This window comes from Platichthys flesus, chromosome 13 (genome assembly GCF_949316205.1).
Source record: "Platichthys flesus chromosome 13, fPlaFle2.1, whole genome shotgun sequence".
Lineage (NCBI taxonomy): Eukaryota > Metazoa > Chordata > Actinopteri > Pleuronectiformes > Pleuronectidae > Platichthys > Platichthys flesus.
In genome coordinates this window covers 24,499,771-24,519,507 of record NC_084957.1, presented here as the reverse complement: position 1 = coordinate 24,519,507, position 19,737 = coordinate 24,499,771, and the positions used below count along the sequence as shown (strand labels likewise).

General features: G+C 40.4%; 1 protein-coding gene across 9 annotated transcripts in view; it reads right to left on the bottom strand.

Annotated features, from left to right (window-relative positions):
• Positions 1-260: 260 nt before the first annotated feature.
• The window catches only part of slc37a1 (solute carrier family 37 member 1), a 67,740-nt gene continuing 48,263 nt past the window's right edge, over positions 261-19,737 (bottom strand). For 7 of the 9 annotated variants that reach the window (XM_062402596.1, XM_062402588.1, XM_062402594.1 and 4 more), the window contains 8 exons: positions 16,371-16,433; positions 16,171-16,256; positions 13,945-13,993; positions 9,754-9,827; positions 9,565-9,643; positions 4,663-4,760; positions 3,644-3,708; positions 261-2,873 (listed from right to left, as the gene is read on the bottom strand). In XM_062402596.1, the coding sequence (XP_062258580.1) occupies positions 2,858-2,873; positions 3,644-3,708; positions 4,663-4,760; positions 9,565-9,643; positions 9,754-9,827; positions 13,945-13,993; positions 16,171-16,256; positions 16,371-16,433 (530 nt within the window). In that variant the 3' untranslated portion in view covers positions 261-2,857. The remainder of the gene's footprint in view (positions 2,874-3,643; positions 3,709-4,662; positions 4,761-9,564; positions 9,644-9,753; positions 9,828-13,944; positions 13,994-16,170; positions 16,257-16,370; positions 16,434-19,737) is intronic. The other 2 variants (XM_062402591.1, XM_062402593.1) reach the window with 2 other exon arrangements.

Sequence of the window (19,737 nt, the reverse complement as noted above, 5' to 3'; positions counted from 1 at the left end):
CAATCGTGGTTGTCTGTGGCCCAGAATGTGGATGGTTCCTTCTTTTTCTGTGCAATTGTGCTTTGTAATTTTTTTCTTTCTTTCTACTTTCTGCCTATGTCAGTGAGTGGATTTCCTACTGTCAGGATCTTACCACTTCAGGTGACACCTGCCAACTCCAGCTGAGACTTAAGGCCACTCCATGCCATGAATTAGACGGATTAAGCCAGCCTGTAGTTTTATGCTTGGAAAAAGAGCCATACAAAACATCACCTCCAAAGTTAAGTGAAAAAAATGCTTTATTTTGTTTCCCAGAATCTGTGCTTTGTAAATCAACGCACCCCAAACCAAGATCATTAAGAGTAATGACAACATCTTGTTTACAAAATCAACTGTCTAGCAAAAAGATTAACAACAAACAAGGCACATTTCCTAGGTCAAGCAGAGACAATAAATATACACAGCATGTGTTTTTTTCAGGTAGACATAATAATCTCAATACTACTGCCACAAAACAAAATGATCCCGGATATTAAGATATACATGTATATAGCATTGACAAGTTTGTATTTCTGGGATTTTATTATAATACAAAAACAAACAAAAAAATCACCAGAATGTAGTTATATTAACAAATGGTAAAACTAAGAGACAATTACTATTTTCAAAATGTTATCTTTTTTCCCACAGTGCTACCACTTTTTTAATTAGATAAGCAGTGCCAATTTCACTGATTGTCCTATTTCATAGTCTGAAATTACATTCAGTAACTATGAGGAAGTATTTCAAATAAGAACCTTACTCATCTACACTGCAAAAATATATCCACAAGATTTCATAACTTTCATTAAAAGTATTTCAGATCCCCTCACAACCACAATGTAGTTGCAAAAATACAACTTTGGTGCCTTACGTTCAGAACAAATAATGGGGGGGAAATATTGAATCCACAAAAGTGAAAGAAATAAGTTTAAAGTAGTTACTAGTATAAATTACAAATTGATTCCTTAAAAGATTTGGTTAAGTAAGACAAGGTGACTTACGCAAGACTATGTGCCCTCATAGAGCATCACTCAGGTACTCCACCCTGACAACCATATTTGTTCAGAGAGGATTTGTGTAAGTTGGGGACTTACAAGTTTTCTATTTAACTGTCCTGTTGGTTATTTGTCATCCTTGTGCAATGGAAATTATTTTATCATTCACCTCACTTGTAGTAGCAGAGAGACCAAGCTTTCAGATAGATCTCAAAACCGGGACAAATCAAACTAAATCTGCCTGAATGGATATATACAACTATATATTGAATGTTCACAATTTGGGTGGACTAACCATTTAAGGGCTATTGTATTTGTTTTGTGATAGGGACTGACATTTGTATAATTATCACTTTGGCTGGACTTGGCTGGGCATGATTTTGACAGACCATATCTGACAATTTGTTTCAAATAATATTGGGAACAAATGGGCTGCAAAAGTCCACAGGGGTTCAGGTCACAGTGTGACAAAAGATACTTAAATAAGATCCAAAGAACAGTTACTTTTCAGACATTTATAAAACCAACACAAGTGACCAACACACCAACCTTACAAAGTTCACTCCGCAGAAAACATTTACCTTCTAGAAGAATTCAAAAGTTACAAGGACAATACAAAAACAGAAAAACTTCAAGTAGCATCAAATCTTAGTGCAGTTCAGTCTTGCTGTGGCAGGACCCATCTTACAGGCTCAGGACATTTTACCTTATTGTTGTATATTTCCAACATGTTACTGCACTTCCAATCTCACCACTTGCTCCAAAACACTGTAAACAAACCAGTGATTATGAGCATCATTTACTGGCCCTACTAGTCAACAGATGTCACTAACGGTTACCCTGGAATCACAAGATGTATTCCTTAGTTAGCCTAGATGTAAGGTGGTTAACTTTTCAGTCTTCCAATTAGTCACGGTTTCATTTGGTGTCACTGTCTCACCTCACTGATATAACAGAAACTATCTTTGTAGATGGCTCTTGGTCTGGAGCATCTTATTACAGGAGTTTAGCTGCAAAAATTCAAGCAGGTGTATCACAACATGGCATTTTAGTTTGTCTTCATTATCCAACTAATCGTGAGAGTGAATCTGTCCCACTTAAATACAGCAGCAAGGAAGAGGCTATAGGCGTTAAATAACAACTGAAGAGATACATTGTTTTTTAAGGTGCTTTTTGTTCTTAGTAGTATAACAACCTGCAGTCATGCCATTTTGTGGCTATTTTTCTGTTACCATTTTTTGGGGTGTGGAAAACCAAACTGAATCTCAATTGAAGCTCATTCGCAAAACCCTTGGCAGTTCTATTTTGATTGCCTTATATTATATTGTAACACCACCAGACCTGTTTGAGATCTTCAAAAATCTGATATGTGGCTGATCTGACCCTGCGATAGATGCCACTGTTAGGCTGTGTTTAGCTGATATATGGTCCCTTGGAAATAAAAGCTTTGATATGAAAAAGACTGGTTAGTTACAGATGTTATAATTAGGTCAGGGCTTTGGGGACTCATTAGTAAAAGAATAGGAACTGCTGTCAATAACTATAGTAGCATTTATTGTATAAATGACTGCTACAAAAATAATTGTCACTTTAAGTTTCTCTGTAGTTTTAATAGACATTTGAAAGTAAGGCTACTTTTATGTCAAGAATCTGCCAATCATTTCTTTAGACTGAAGAGCTGCTATGCTCAAGTTAAAATTGTAAGTGTACATTTCTGTCTGGTTCATCTGGCAGAACTTCGGCTTTAGCTCTTCCTCGTGGACAGAAGGACCCTCTTGTTTACAGCAAACCTCTGTAGGTTCACACAGTTTTGTGAATGTATGAACACACATTCATGTTGCTCAATGCTCCTTCAACCTGTGAAAGACAAACACCAACACAATATTGATAATTGGGTGTCATTACGTTTTACCCTTAAGACCACTTAGCTATATTAAGATGAACATTGTTCATAAGGAACAATGTTCATTCCATTGAGCAAGTAAATCAAACCATTAAACATGTTTTTTTGATACACATCTTCTAGTTTGGGTGTCAAGTTAAGCCGTCCTCAGACATGTTCTTTGAAAGATATCCACAGAATTGGGCCCAGAGTTTCTCCTGAGTTCTCTTTTTACATGCATAATGCAGCAGTGGGTTCTCTGCTAATACATGCTCACAACAGCAAATTCTCAGCAGGTTTCAGGTGAGAGGTGGTGCAGCAGATAGAGTGGAGATCACGATGTTGTTTACAGCACATCAACACCACTGTCTAATCACCACTCTCTTTACCATCTTCGTTTGTGTCTTCTACGTGTGTAATGCCACTTTTTCGTCCGGGAGGGATTGTTTGCTTAAACTTTAATTTTTTTGTCTGTTGTGTGTTAGTAGCATCAGCTAACCCATTACATGTTCACGGTAAATCCAGCAGGGAAAACAAATGGGTACTAATTTTCAATGAACATAGATTTTGGTTGCAGTCATTTCTGCTGAATTTAACTCGATAAATTTGACATCCCAAACTAATATTTCTATATAAAATCAAACTCATTTACAATGATCATACGAGATAAAGAATGCAAATTGTGCAACAACCAATGGAAACAGGACATTGAGTAAAATCATGGTTGCACAAAAAACAGACTTACTGTACAATGGAAATGGGACGGGATTTAGTTGAGTCAAGCTCCTTTTTCACAAGCCGTAGCAAAAACTGTACAAAAATTCACAAAGTCAATTATTACAGGATTTAATATATTCATATAAATACATATTCATATATCAGGGGCGCTGGTATAAAACATGTATTTAGAGCTTTATTTCTCTTGGGGGTGAAGCAAACTGAAAAAACATCTGATACGTTATACGTGACTAACATTTATTTTAAATTGTTTGTGTCTGCCATATAAATTAAGGTTCAATAATCACTGTATGTGACTCTCTCTTTTGAGTCAGAACACCAGTAGCATACCAATCTGAATGTAAGGAAGCAAAGCTAGAAAAACAATTAAACTGATGTTAAATGGTGTTTTTTTTTTCTGGGGATGAGGGTGGGTGTTTTAGTGATCAGTCAGCCCTCTTATGTGGCACATAGCCTGTGCCACATAAGTGTTGTAAAACCACCGTTTGGTCACAATGTCCTGCATTGCATGTTTTATATCTTCTTACTAGAATCCTCAGTTTTTACATCTAGTTCTGCAAACTTCTCTCTAAACCTCATCTCAGTGGTCACTGTTATGAACAGACATTCTGCACGAATATAAATAGGATAAAAATCAATCAAAAAGATGGTTTTCCTCAAACAACAGGTACATATTCTCCATTTTAACACTTAACACTGGAAACAAGTGTCAGAGGTCTACTGTATAACTAGTCAACACAATGGAAAAACTCAGTCTATAGACAGCCCAATCAAACTGCTGACTGACTATACCCATTAACATCATTTTTTTTAAACTGCAATGATAAAACCAATGTTAATGTGGATGTTCTATGTTTTCTTTTCTTAAAATGGTTTAGGTTGTAACCGACCAGAAAGAGCAGTGAGTGTATATATACACTCACTGCTCTGTATTCATTCATTCAAAGTCATTTATAATTCACGCAGCTTTAAGGACAATCAGTTATTGATATTGACATATCTGTTGCTGGTTTTCAAAGCACTCACCAACAGAGCAAGGAAGTCAGCTGTCATCAGCATGTAGAAGACCTGATCCCACCCCCCTGAAGACAATAGGCCAGCCAGCAGGGGGCCCAGTGCTGCACCTGATTACATAAAAATGAGCAGGATCATCATTGTAACAGTTTACTGAATAACCTAAGGGGAGCTCAGACAGGTTTACACATAACTGAACCTTACATTTCATGAAAAACATAAGACTGGTGTAAAAAAAAATGCAGAAATTAGTTTTTAGTATTAGTTTTGTGATTTGACTTAGTCTAAACACTATAAAACAAATCTCTTGGAAACTAACAATAAATGTAACAAGTATTGTGTGTGGATCCTTAGCCTGATTTGTTAATTTGTGCCACAGAAATGCGTCTGTGTGCTGAAAAACATGTGCTCTTGCTCTTTGACATTTTTGAAATGATTATAAAAACGTTAACTGATAATATCATGTCATGAGTTGATATATTTTAAAGTCAACCTTCGGCTATCCAAAACAAATCCATCTCCTGAAATCTCATTTCCGACATTAAGGAGATTTAAATGCTCTCTCCAGTGGCATTGTCAGCCTCTCCAGCATAAACTGTTTATCCACCACTGATGAATTAGTTTCTCATTACAAAGATAGTCTTCATTGCCTTTAAACACTCTGCCTCCTTTAAAAACACGATCTGTCTCCTTCTCCCGATCTGCCCCATGGTTTACACCTTTACTATGCCAACTCAAAGCGAATGACTGCCGCTTGGATCGCCTCTGGAATTGTTGTACAAAAAGAAATGTAAAACGATCATATTCTTCATACAAGGATGCTCTCTCTTCAGCATAATCCACCTATTACTCAGGTTTAATCAGTTCAAGTGGACGGAACACAAGAGCCCTGTTCTCCTTGGTAAACAACATATAACGACAACCGGACTCTCTTGCACTCACCTCTACTCAACCTCTTACTTTCACTCCTTATTTGATCAAAAGTTGATCAAATTCCCCAGTAACTGACTCCTAATTCATCCCATAGTCCATCCCTTCTGGTTCTCTCAACCCATCTCTCTTGTTCACTTTCAAGTTTCAATTTTCCCTCTGTTGTTGAAATTTCTGACCTCATTCAGAAATCTAAGCCATCAACTTGTCAAATAGACCCTCTTCCGACTGCCCTAGTAAAAGCCTGCCTACCCTCTCTAGCCTCCCTTATAACCTACATTATGTCCTACATTCCTCCCTCACCTCTGGTCTGGTTCCTTCATCTTTCAAATCAGCTGCAATAACTCCTACACTGAAGAAACCTGATTTAGACCCCAAAAACTTAATTAACTTTCGTCCTATTTCTAACTTAACTTTTCTTACATTACATTATTACATTACATTTCATTTAGCTGACGCTTTTATCCAAAGCGACTTACAATAAGTGCATTCAAACCCGAGGGTACATACCAAGGACGACAAGAATCAAGAAAATACAATTTCTTCAAATAAAGCAAAACTACAAAGTGCTATAAGTAAGTGCCATTTAAGTGCTAGTAAAGTGTTAGTTTCAAAAAGTTGTTAGTGTTTTTTTTTTTTTTTTTTTTTTTTTTTTTTTCATTCAAGGTAAAGTCGGAAGAGGTATGTTTTTAGTTTTCGGCGGAAGATGTGTAGACTTTCTGATGTCCGGATGTCATTGGGGAGCTCATTCCACCATTTAGGAGCCAGGACGGAAAACAGTCGTGTTTTTGATGATTGTTTAGCTCGCAGTGAGGGAGCAACGAGCTGATTGGCCGGAGCTGATTTCTCTCCAAAATCCTGGAAAAACACAGTTTCATCTCAACTCCATGACCATTTATCTGACAACAACCTCATTGTTATTGTCAGATAGATTTGCTGTATGAAGGAAATGGTGATCTTAAGTTAAGTTAAGTTTAAGTAATATGAATTAATTTATCATGCATCTTTATTTTAAGGTTATCAACCTAAAATCTCTACCATGTGTAATCATTAATTCCTGAAATGATTCCTTCTGTGAAATAAATACCAGAACAAATGGTATTAATGCCATTTTTGCATTAAGGCTAACATTGAAGTAGAAATATCCCCCCTAAACGTGCTACAAATATTATTTACAATTAATTTGAGTAATTACACCAGTAAATGCCTGTAAGTAATTCTGTATGCAGTAAAGCAAATGTTGCCATGACAATAGAGTGACAATCATTTATATATATATATATAAGTGCTGTCAAACGATTGAAATATAATCGCATCTTGGCATATTTGTGACTGCATCTTTCAAGGACCTTTTTAATAAAAAATGTCGCCCTCTTCTTGACAAGTGCAAGCTAGATCTGACTCGTTGGTCCTCCCTCCCTCTCTCTCTAACTGGCAGGGTTAACCTGGTTAAGATGGCGATTCTCCCCAAATTTCTTTATTTGTTCCAACACATTCCGATCTTTATTGGACGGTCCTTCTTTAAGCAACTGGACCAGACAATTTCGTCGTTTCTGTGGTTGAATAAGCCGCCCCGTACTAGAAAAGCTGTTCTACAACTCTCCAAAAAGCAGGGCGGTCTTGCACTGCCCAATCCTATCCAATACTATTGGGCATGCAATATTAACAAAATCGGTCATTGGCTTGACAGAGGAGCCGTCGCAGGCCCATTTTTTTTTTTTTTTTTTTTTTTTTGACCTTTATTTAACCAGGAAAGTCCCATTGAGATTAAAAACCTCTTTTTCGAGGGAGTCCTGGCCAAGAGGCAGCAACAAATAACATATGTACACTCACAATATTACACTCACAACATATAAACAGAAATTAAAATGATATAAAAACAATTACAAGTAAATTAAAATTCATAAAAAACATCTACAAGTAGAAGAAGTGGTCTGAAATGCTCTCATCGTAGATTTAAAAGCGTTCAAAGAAATCATTTCGGTTAATTTAAAATCTTTTTGCAGCCAGTTCCATGTGGTGGGAGCAGAGTGGACAAATGCCCTTTTTCCTGATTCAGTGCGGGCCAATGGAACTAACAAAAGCATCTGATTGTTTGAGCGCAGACTGTAAGAAGCAACACTTTTCTCTGTGATTAAATTACAAATATATGATGGCAGTAGCCCAAGCATGGCCTTATAAATAAAAGTGCACCAATGTCCCAGCCTCCTGGTGGACAAAGAGGGCCAACCCACTCGAGAATACAATTCACAGTGATGGGTCAGGGCTCTACAGTTAGTGATAAACCTCAGAGAAGCATGGTAAACAGCATCAATCTTACATAGACATTTAGCTGATGCATTCATATAAATCAAATCTCCATAATCTAAACTGGATAAAAACGTTGCAGTGACAAGCCGCTTTTTTACCTCAAAAGAGAAACAAAATTTGTGCCTGAAGAAGAAGCCCAATTTAAGTTTCAGTTTCTTCACAAGATTTTCAATGTGGGGTTTGAAGGAAAGGGAATCATCAATCAAGACACCAAGATATTTATAGATATGAACCACCTCTATGACATTTCCCTCAAGAGTGGACACTGTGGGGACAGTTTGAGGTACTTTCTTAGAGTTTGAAAACAACATTTGTTTAGTTTTTTCAGTGTTGAGGACTAATTTTAGTTGCAGGAGTGTGTGCTGGACTGCATCAAAAGCTTTCTGCAGAGATTCAACAGCTCTAGCAGAAGTTGATCCAAAACAGTAAATAATTTTGTCATCTGCATAAAAATGCATGTTAGCATCTGACACGTTTGTTCCCAAATCATTAATGTACATAATGAACAACAGGGGTCCTAATATTGAACCCTGTGGCACGCCCTTGTGGACACTCACAAATTCAGAACACAGACCATCATATTTAATACACTGAGTCCTGTCACTCAAATAATCTGTGAACCAGGAAACTACATGATTTGACAAACCCAAGCAAAAAAGCCTATGCTTTAAAACAGCATGGTCCACAGTGTCAAAAGCTTTTGACAGATCAATAAAAAGTGAAGCACAGTGCTGCTTCTTATCGACTGGAGGCGAAAACAGATACTGAAGCGCGATTGAAACCAACGTCAGCTTCTGCTCTGATCGAGAAGCTGAGGCGCTGATCTCTGATCAGCTGAGACCAGAGAAACTCTGTGTTTTCACTGTTTTCATAGTTAAGAAGCAGTGAGTCACTGAGTCTGCTTCACGTGAACGAGTTCTGATCTCCCTGTGTCTCCCTGAGCGAGTGCGCAGGGGCATGGGGCGGGGCTACCGTGCGCTATCTGGAACCACACAGACGCACACACACACTCGCCCGCTCCTTGTACTTCATGACGGCCTGATACGATGATGTTTTAAAAAATTATTGTGACTTAGTCAACCACCAACATGCAAAAGCGTGTGTCACACGGCGAAAGCGTGAGAGTTGGCAGCTCTGCGTTAATCTCGTGATAAAAAAATAAACGCAAACCCATTTTAACGCCGTCAATTTTTTTATCGCGAGATTAACGCAAAGCTGCCAACTCTCACACGTTAAACTGACAGCACTAATATATATATGTTCAAAGAAGTTAGGGAAACAATTATTTGTCACAGCATAACATCTATCTAATAATAATATCTGCTCCTTTGTGCAAGGAGGAAGAGGAGGAGCACTACGAGAGACCTACCAAATGACCTTCAGCAGGCAACTGGTGTGCATGTTTCTGACCAAACGTTCAGAAACAGACTCCATGACGGCATGAGGCCCCTACGTCATCTTGTGGGACCTGTGCTCGCAGTCCGATTGGCAATAGCCAGAGAACACCCGAATTAGCAGGTCCGCCACTGGCGCCCTGTTTTCTAATATCCGCTGTGAATCATGTTCGAATATGGCTCCAGAGGACGATAACAGATTTATTTTAACAGTGTATATATATATATATATATATATATATATAAATGAACACAGGGTCTACTTATCAGTGGCACTGACCTACAGATCCTGTGCCATCAATGATGGCAGTGACAGTCGACAGTGCTCTGGCATTGCCTTTCAGGCTCTTATGGGTCCCCTTGGATGAAGAGTAAAACAGAGAGAGAGAGTGGGAGAAACATAAGAGAGTGGACCTGTTCCTTAGTTTCATAGTTAAAATGGAATGTGACTATAGCAGAACACGCTTACCAAATCAGCAGATACTGCAGTTGTGATGAGGGCGTATGGTCCATTGACTAGACCTCCACACACTAGCAGCATGCCTAGGACATACACAGACATATCCTATTCATGTTTTCAGTATTTCAGTCTGCAGCCACACAAGTCCACTAGACTCTGAAAACGTATGCATACCTCTATGGTACTTGGATAAATTTAAGACAACTTTGAGCGAAAAAACTGTTCTATCTATTATGCACACTTCTTTTGATGACATTTGTTGTGAAAATTATTAAATCGGGGCTCAACATGATCTTCTGCCGCATTACAATGTATCATATAATAACACTTAAAATTCCCTTCAGCATATTATGAGGATAATGATCCATCATAAAATTAGTCATCAGTCGTGCCACAATGTCAGCCACTGATGATCACCAAAGTTCAGATGATGATGTCATGTGACCTCATTAATCTGAACGTCATACATGAAAAGCAGAAAGTTTGAATGGTGTTGATTTTTATATCTAAATGCAATATGTTTGCAAATAAGGCAATCAATACACTTCAGATTGCACGAACAAAAGGCATTTACACACACATATTTGAGAAATTGCCATAAGTAAAATAAATAACTATGACAAACCAATGTGGCTGGATCTCAGGACACAGACTACCACTCAAAAGTAACAGTATGAGATATTGTAGATGTCTCCCAAATAAAATGAACTTCAAATCTTAGTCAGGTTTCCACAGAATATACACTCCTGATCAAAATCTTAAAACCAGTTAAAAAATTGCATGAATTTTCATTTTGCACTGTTGGATCTTAGGAAGGTTCTAAGTAGAGCTTCAAAATGCAAAAAGAAGAAATGGGAACAAGAGACCAATAGTTGTGAGCAGGCAATTTATTGAAAACAACAATTTAACTCAAATAGGCTGTCACAGCTGATCAAAAGTTTAAGACCATAGCCTTTAAAAGCCAAAATCTGTGTAAAAATTTGGATTCCATGTCATTTCCTATCAAGTAATCACACTGTGAAGATCTCTTGATGGTAAAGGCAAAAAAGCTCACCTTCTTTGAACGTGGTAGGATTGTTGAACTGCATAAACAAGGCCTCTCACAACATGCCATCGCTGCTGAGGTTGGACGCAGTAAGACAGTCATTTTGCATTTCTTAAAAGATCCTCAGGGTTATGGAACAAAAAAATCAAGTGGTAGACCCAAAAAAATCTCACCGGCGCTGAGCCGGAGGATCCGAATGGCTGTCCGTCAAGACACGGGACGATCCTCGTCCCAAATTAAGGCCATTACTGGTGCTGACTGCAGCCCAATAACCATCAGACGGCATCTGCCAAGGAAGGGCTTCAAAAACAAGAAACGTCTTCAAAGCCCACGTCTCCTTCAACGCCACAAATTGCCCATTTAGACTTTGCAAGGGTGCACTAAACATGGGACATTCAAAGGTGGAAGAAAGTTTTATTCTCTGACGAGAAAAAATTTAACCTTGATGGTCCTGATGGCTTCCAACTTTACTGGCATGACAAGGAGAAGCCACCTGTGATGTTTTCTACGCGGCACAGTGGAGGCGGCGCCATCATGATCTGGGGTGCTTTTTCCTTCAATGGAACAATGGAGCTCCAGGTTGTGCAGGGGCGTCAAACAGCAGCTGGCTATGTGGAGATGTTGCAGCGGGCATCCCTCATTACGTGAGGGCCCTCGTCTGTGTGGTAACGACTGGGTTTTTCAGGAGGACAACGCTCCAATTCACAATGCCCATCTGACCAAGACTTTTTTCCAGGAGAATAACATCACTCTTTTGGACCATCCTGTGTGTCCCCCTGATCTTAATCCAATTAAGAACATTTGGGGATGGATGGCAAGGGAAGTTTACAAAAATGGACTTCAGTTCCAGACAGTGGATGCCCTTCGTGAAGCCATCTTCACCACTTGGCGCAACATTCACACTAGCCTTTTGGAAACACTTGCATCAAGCATGCCAAAACAAATTTTTGAAGTGATCAACAATAATGGTGGAGCTACTCATTACTGAGTCAGTTTTTGACACTTTAATTTCTGTTTTAGGAGTTTTTTTTTTTTTTTGAGCTGTGGTCTTAAACTTTTGATCAGCTGATGAACAGCCTACTTCAGTTAAATTGTTGTTTCCAATAAATTGCCTGCTCACAACTTTTGGGCTCTTGTTCCCATTTCTTCTTTTTTTTTATTTTTAAACTCTACTTAGAACCTTCATAAGATTCAACAGTGCAAAATGCAAATTCATGCAATTTTTTAACTGGTCTTAATATTTTGATCAGGAGTGTATGATGAATGAATTACTCTTCTGTGACCTAAAAGAGTTCAACAAAAGAATAATTTATTATGCATCCCAGAGGAATTCATGGTTGTTGGCCATGTTCAGGGACTCTATTGCAGAGGAGGAAAGTGGGAGTTGTAGTCTGATGGTTGTTGTCAGTGGCAGCAACCTAAGAGGCTGCTGATGGGTCCGTCAGGCTGAAGGAAACATGGCTGGAAGGTGGAAAGAGGACTTAAGGCCGAATTATAGTCGGGTTGCACGCACGCACGCATGCACGCAACACGCCCCTTTCGTGCCCTCTGCGGGCTTGCGTGCGTCCGCCAATTTTTCTAACTACACAACAAAGCGACGCGAGCCTCACGCAGCCAGCAAGGCTTGTGATTGGTCTGCTTACTACATCCCGTCCGGAGTCTACTTTCCGGTTTCATGCCCCACAATAAGCGGAAATCACGGAAGATTTAGAAGAACGAATATGGAACAAATAGATGAGCACTTGGCAGAAGAGATCCGAAAGTATGACCACTTGTATAACCTGTCACTGACTGGCCGATTTGTCCGCCAGAAATAGGCTATGAGGAGCCGGAGTGGCAATGTAAATAAACAGTAGACGAAGAAGACGTCTCTTCTTTGTGTGTTTTGTCTTTGAAAAAAAATGTTACTCCGCCTAGTGTTCTGGCAGTGAATTGCGTTGCAACACGCGCAGCACGTTAGAGAAGTATAAACCAAAACGAGTCCGTCGATGCAACTGCGTGGCCTTCCGCGGTTGCAGCCGCAGGACTATAATTCAGCCTTTAGAGGAGCACCTGAAACTGTACCATTTGTCGATTGTTGATCAGGCAGAGTCTGAAGTCTTTGGGGATGGCTTGTCTATATCCCTGGCAGAGGTTGTTATGGTAGTTAAGAAGCAAAGCAAAGTGAGAGCCGCATTCTTCAGTACAAAGATGAACACATTCCCATTGGCTGTTGGACTCTGCAAGCCAGGGTTGCTCTTTTATCACCAATTTAGTTTGTGATTTTCATGGACATCATTTCAAAGCTCATCCATGGAGAGTAGAGCGCTTAGATGCGCTTTCTTGCTTTTTGCAGACAATGTTGTTCTGTTGGCTTCATCAGGCCTAACTTGTCGAGTGCAACATGGCAAATCTGCTGGAAAATGGCGAATTGCTCTCTTCAGGTTGGGGTGAGTTACTCCACCATGTGAAGGAGTTCAAGTATCTTGGGGTCTTGTTTACGAGTGAGGGGACGATGGAGTGCAAGATGGACAGGTGGGTCAGTATGGAGTCATCAGTAATATGGGATATGTACCGGACCATTGTGTTGAAGAAGGAGCTGAGTTACAAGTCATAGCTTTCAGTTTACCACCTAATTTATATTCTAACCCTCACCTATGTTCATGAACTCTGGGTAGTAACCGAAGGAATGAGATCATGAATAAAAGTGCCCTAAATCAGTTTTCTCCCTAGGGTAGCTGGGCTCAGCAATAATAAATAGTGAGCTCAGGCATCTGTAGGTAGCTCAAAGTAGAATCTCTGCTCCTTCATTCTTGAAAGGAGACTTGAGTCGGTTCGAGTATGTAGTCAGGATGGCTCCTGTGTGGCTCCCGTTAGAAGTTTACTTGGCACACCCAACCAGGAGGAGACCCCGGGATAGACCCAGAAGTCACTGGAGGGATTTACAGATCCCTGGCCTGGGACACCTCATAATCCCCCAGGAAAAGATTGAAAGCATGCCTGGTGAGACAGACATCTGGAATATCCTTCTTTGATGGTTACCTATCCAACCTGAACCCGGATAAACGCAAGATGACAAGAAATTTAATGATGCATGTTTCTGTAAACTGCTTCTTAAGCAGCTAACCATGTGGCACCAACTCTGACTAAGTTGTAAAGTGAGATCTGGCTCTTACCGATGGTTGGCCCCAGACCAAACTCACTTATCATGGAGAAGCCGTAGAGCTGCAAAACAAAGACAACGCAAAACAATGAAAGCAGTAACATTTTCATTCACCATTCATTACTCATTACTGTGGCTTTAGGATCGAAAAAGCTGCAGGCACTGAAAGTAAAGTGACATTGCTTTCAAAGGAACACCATAATTAGCTTTTATCAGTTAAATAAAATGTGTTTTACCCCGCTGTTGCAAGCTCTCCCCAGGTCGAGCTGGGTAGGAACACAACAAATAAAGTCGAAGCCCAAAATAAACACCCATACAAAGTTAAACCCTTAATTGGTAAAAAAAACTTATATAAAACGATTTGGATAAAATTATGACATAAATAAGAATTAAAAAGGAGAGAGAGAGATTTTATCTTTAATGGTCTGCCCCGGCTGTCTCTTATGTGGTCCCCCCATGTAGTTGGGAATATATAATTTGTAATGGGTTAATTAGCAACTTGTTACAATCACCTCAAATCAAAGGGAAAAATCTGATTTTATTGTCAACACTTTACCGTGAAAGTAATGTAGTAGTGTGCTGTTATTTAAATAATTTCTTTACTAATGGATAGTATCTTTCATTAGCTTGAAGCAAATATATAAAATTGTAAGTGATGTTGATGTACTGTTTTAACTCTGAAATTCAAATTATAACATAATTCTAAACTTATTCATATTGCTGCTCAATGACGTTGCTTCTTGTGCAAGGCGTGCTTCAAGATGGCTGGCTTGACTAGTCAATTGTCGCTATGCAAGACATTCTTGGATCGTACCTAAATTCAATATTTTCAGCCGGCCATAGGACCTTGATTACCAATATCTTGTTCATATTTTTCTTAAATTTGTTCTTCAGAAATTCCCAAAGAAAACTGCAGAATGGTATGCAAATTTGTTCTTATATTGATGAATGTCATGTCTTCCGAAGTTGAAAGTGCAGGCCTGTTTTTCCTAATCAGCAAACGTAACAGCCTACCAATGCCCATAAAAGGGCTGGACTAGGTAGAAATTTCAGAAACTGAAAAGAAAATGTATTCAGTCAAGAATGTTAAAACGAACTTCTGAAAACAGCGCTGCACTGGACTCAAACCCTAACAAAGTTGTTATATTTTGTAATGTCAGCAGTGGATGCCATTGGATGGGATGCAGTTATAGATTCAGGGAAAGCTGTATCGGGAAAGAGTAAAATTTAAGTAAAAAAAAATCTAAAGTTTAGTTTAGTTGAATCTAAAAAAATTGAAAAGAGAAGGGGAAGGGAAAAAGGAAAGGAAGGTTGACAGAGTTATCTGAGCTGGAGCAGTGTATCATTGGTAACACAGCACTGCAAGTCAACCCTCAGCTGACCTTCTGTGGATACCAAACATGAGCAAAAAGGTAACAGTAAAACCATGGAGCATGTGGGTAGGGGGGGTAGGTTAACTCTCCCTGGATTTAAAAGGCAGCAGCAGAGCTGCCACACAGGGGAGAGGCACAAGAAGAGAGAAACATGGAGATTCCAATTCTCACAGCTTGATGCCGTGACTCTTTCATGACTCACGGTGGAAACCCATTGGTCAGCAGCATAATTGAATATTCATGATGGGCTTTGCATTAATCATTCATGGTTGAAAGTGGGCTTGTGGAGGGGGGATATGGATGCAGATCCACGTACGCACATTTCCAGGTGGACTGTGATTTATACAGTGAACATTGCATTCAGGTGTGCGTGCGCACGGTTTTATATGAATTTTCTTTTGCGTACATCCCTCCACCCTTTAGGAGGTTGGTCCCGCCAGGCCCTGCCACAAATCACCCCCACTACGGACCCCCAATGCACTGCCCAGGGGCAGGGAATGGTGGGTTCAGAGAAAACTCTGAAAAAGACTCAATCTACAGACCAATAGCATCTTATCTACAGTATTATGCTCTGAACAATCTATCTTCCCAGTGTAGAACTGTCCAAAGAGGATTAGTAGGAGATCTAGTAAAGGGTTGCCAGAATGAGTCTTTTTCTGTTTGCACTTTGTATAAAGTTAACTTAGAAAAGCTGTTCATGGTGTTACTTTTGAAAGCAATGTCACTTTAATTTCAGTGCCTACATTTTTTTCACAGTCCTAAAGACACAAACATATAAATCCAACATTATTTGAAGGGACTGCGCTTGCAACTTTTGGACCTAACATAATAATGTGGATAATTGAAACAGTACAATAGAAACTTACAGTGGGAGCTGCCAGCAACAACATTACTGCACAGGTGGTGGCTCTCTTCCCCAGTTTATCAGAGATGACTCCTGCCAAGATTCCCCCTGAGCAAACATGTACACATGATATCTGTGTTAAGTAAATAGTTACATAAGACACACACACCAACACACAGACTCAAAATAAGTTTTGAGGAAAATTTGAACAATAGCACCTACCCACAATTCCTCCCACATCGAACAAGGTGGAGAGATCTCCAGCCTCCTTGGCATCCAGGTGAGCTGAAACAAACAACAAACAAACACATTTTTCTAATATATATTTTTATATACACTCACCGGCCACTTTATTAGGTACACCTTGCTAGTACCGGGTTGGACCCCCTTTTGCCGTCAGAACTGCCTTAATTCTTCGTAGCATAGATTCAACAAGGCATATAAACAATGCTCAATTGGTACACAACCAGCACCAGCCTGAACCATTGATACAAGGCAGGATGGATACAAGGCAGGATGGATCCATGCTCTCATGTTGTGTAAGCCAAATTCTGACCCTACCATCTTAAAGATGCAGCTGTAATCGAGATTCATCAGACCATGCAATGTTTTTCTAATCTGCTATTGTCCAATTTTAGTGAGCCTATGCAAATTTTAGCCTAATTTTCCTAATCTTAGCTGAGAGTAGTGGCACTCGGTGTGGTATTCTGCTGCTCTAGCCCATCTGCTTCAAGGATCGATGTATTATGCGTTCAAAGATGGTATTATGCATACCTTGGTTGTAACGAGTAATCTGAGTTAAGTTGCCTTTCTGTCATCTCGAACCACTCAACCCATTCTCCTCTGACCTCTGTCATCAACATTTTTGAAATACTCAGACCTGGCCGTCTGACACCAACAACCATGTGTAATAGGTTGAAAATGCCATGCATTTGGATTTTAGTTAGACAGATACCACCCCTATTTTTGAAAGACAACTGAACCCTTTTTAAGTTTGTCATGACAAATTATACCCCACGTCAGTAGGTGGCGCTGTGTTACAGCGGTGAATTCTGAAGGGAGTAAGTAAGCACGGGCTCAGGGCATGCGCATCTCACATTAAAGTGAGTTTGTTCTGAGCAAGACGCTGAATTAGTCTCCTCCCTTCTTAAATCAACAGGTAAGACAAAACTCAGTCTTACAACTAGTTTAGTGTCAGAGTCAGGTGTGAATGTTATGTTGGTTTTTAGATTAGTGCTGATGATAGTGAAAAATGTGGTTAAAGTACAAAAATGTATAGTTTAGTGACTCGTCGTCCTGACGGGCTTCGTCGGCGGGTGCACATACTTTTCCTTTGAACTTGAGTTTTAACCACCGGTGTAATACGTCTGTATCACAAGTATTACGGTTCTGTAATGTAACATTGTTCTTAAATGTGTTAAAAATATTTGTAGCCAGGTCTTGGCGCATGTTAACCAGGGAAATGTTATATGTTAACGAGCTTTACTTTATCTGCAACAGCCTGGTCACGCCATTTTGTGAGAGGCCGGAGTGCCTTTGTCGTTTGCGGTGGTGGCAGCGAACCAGATGGTGATGGAGGAGGTGAGGATGGACTCGATGATGCAGGTGTAGGAGTGCACCATCATTGTCATTGGCAGGTTGTATTTCTTCAGTTGCCGCAGGAAGTATATCTGTCTCTGTTGACCTCTTTTGGTGAGGGAGCTGATGTCCAGCTCCCATTTGAAGTCCTGGGAGATGATGGTGCCCAGGACGGTGGGGGTGGGTGGGGCTGGGTTCCTTCTGAAGTCTACAACCATCTCCACTGTTTTCAGAGCATTGAGCTCCAGGTTGTTCAGATCACACCAGGTCACCAGATGGACAATCTCCCTACTGTAGGTGGACTTATCCCCACCAGAGATGAGCCCAATGAGGGTGGTGTCATCCGCGAACTTAAGGAGTTTGACGGACTGGTGACTGGAGTTGCAGCTGTTTGTATACAGGAAGAAGAGTAAAGGGGAAAGAACACAGCCTTGAGGGGAACCGGTGCTTATGGTCCTGGAATCGGAGACATGCTTCCCCAGCCTCACGTGTTGCCTGTGATGCACCTGCAGGTGTAGTCAGGCACACTCAGCTGGGAGAGCTTCTCCTGTAGCAGATTCGGAATGATTGTGTTGAAGGCAGAGCTGAAGTCCACAAACAGGATCTTGGCATAGGTTCCTGAGGAGTCCAGGTGCTGGAGGATGAAGTGAAGGGCAGTTGATGAAGTGAAGGGCAGTTGAATGTCAACTGCATCGTCTACAGGCCTGTTGGCTCGTTAGGCAAACTGCAGGGGGTCCAGGAGAGGGTCACTGATGGCTTTGATGTGGAACAGCACGAGGCGCTCAAATGCCTTCATCACCACAGAGCTCAGGGCGACGGGTCTGTAATCATCGAGTCCAAGGATCTTTGTTTTTTATGGGACAGGGATGATGGTGGAGGTCTTGAAGCAGGCTGGTACGTGGCAGGTCTCCAGTGAGGTGTTAAAAATGTCAGTAAACACCGGAGACAGCTGATCAGCACAGTGTTTCAGGATTGAAAGAGAATGTAAGGATTTCAATATTTTAGCTATAGTCTGTGTCTGAGTGAACTCTAAATAAATAAAGATAGAAGCATTTCACAAAAAAGGGTCTACCTGTATGTCCTGTTATGATTATTTGTTTCTCTTCATTTAGATTAAGATTTTCTTTGCAAATATACATTTATATAATCTACTTTAAAGTCAGTTACGCACCGCAGTATAATAATCACTTGTCTGTTTATGTTTCCTTTTAATCTATGGGATCTGGGCTCCAAGTCTCCACAACCCACTCCCATCCGGTGACAACTGCACCTCTTCCACCCCGACAAACGGCGAGTATCAATTCCACAAAAGGATCTCCACAAGGCTGAAACCCAGATCATTGACTCTTAAACCCCACTACAAAATAATTTGTTTTTTGGAGCAGATTTGATGACGATTATGATGATGAGGACAGGTTTGCACTGGATGGGATGAGGTTGTGGGTACATGGAAATACCCAGTAAGTGCTTCACACCATTAAATGGTGGGTTTGTAAGGATTTCAATATTTTAGCTATAGTCTGTGTCTGAGTGAACCCTAAATAAATAAAGATAGAAGCGTTTGCTATGGTGGGGGAGGTGCAGTTGATGGGCTGGAGGGTGGTGTCAAGGGGAATGGTGTCAGGACTGTCCCATTGTGTATCAAAACGACAGTAAAACTCATTCAAATTGTTGGCCAGGCGAGTGAGTCGTTAGTGCAGTGAGGGGCTCTAGGCTTGCAGTTTGTAATCAGCCTTAAGGCCGGCGCATCAGCCTTAAGGCCGGCGCATTTTCACGGGCCCGTAAGCGCAAGAGCCCTTCCGGGCCCCTTACGTGCTTAAGTATCCCTTCTTACGTGCGTCGCCCAATTTTTATAACTATAGACAAAGCTCATTAATCCTAACGCAAGGCTGTGATTGGTCTGCTAACTACATCCTTTCTGGAGTCGCATTTCCGGTTTCATGCCCCATAATACCGGCAGAAACCATGGAAGATTTAGAAGAACGAATATGGACCATATCACTGACTGGCG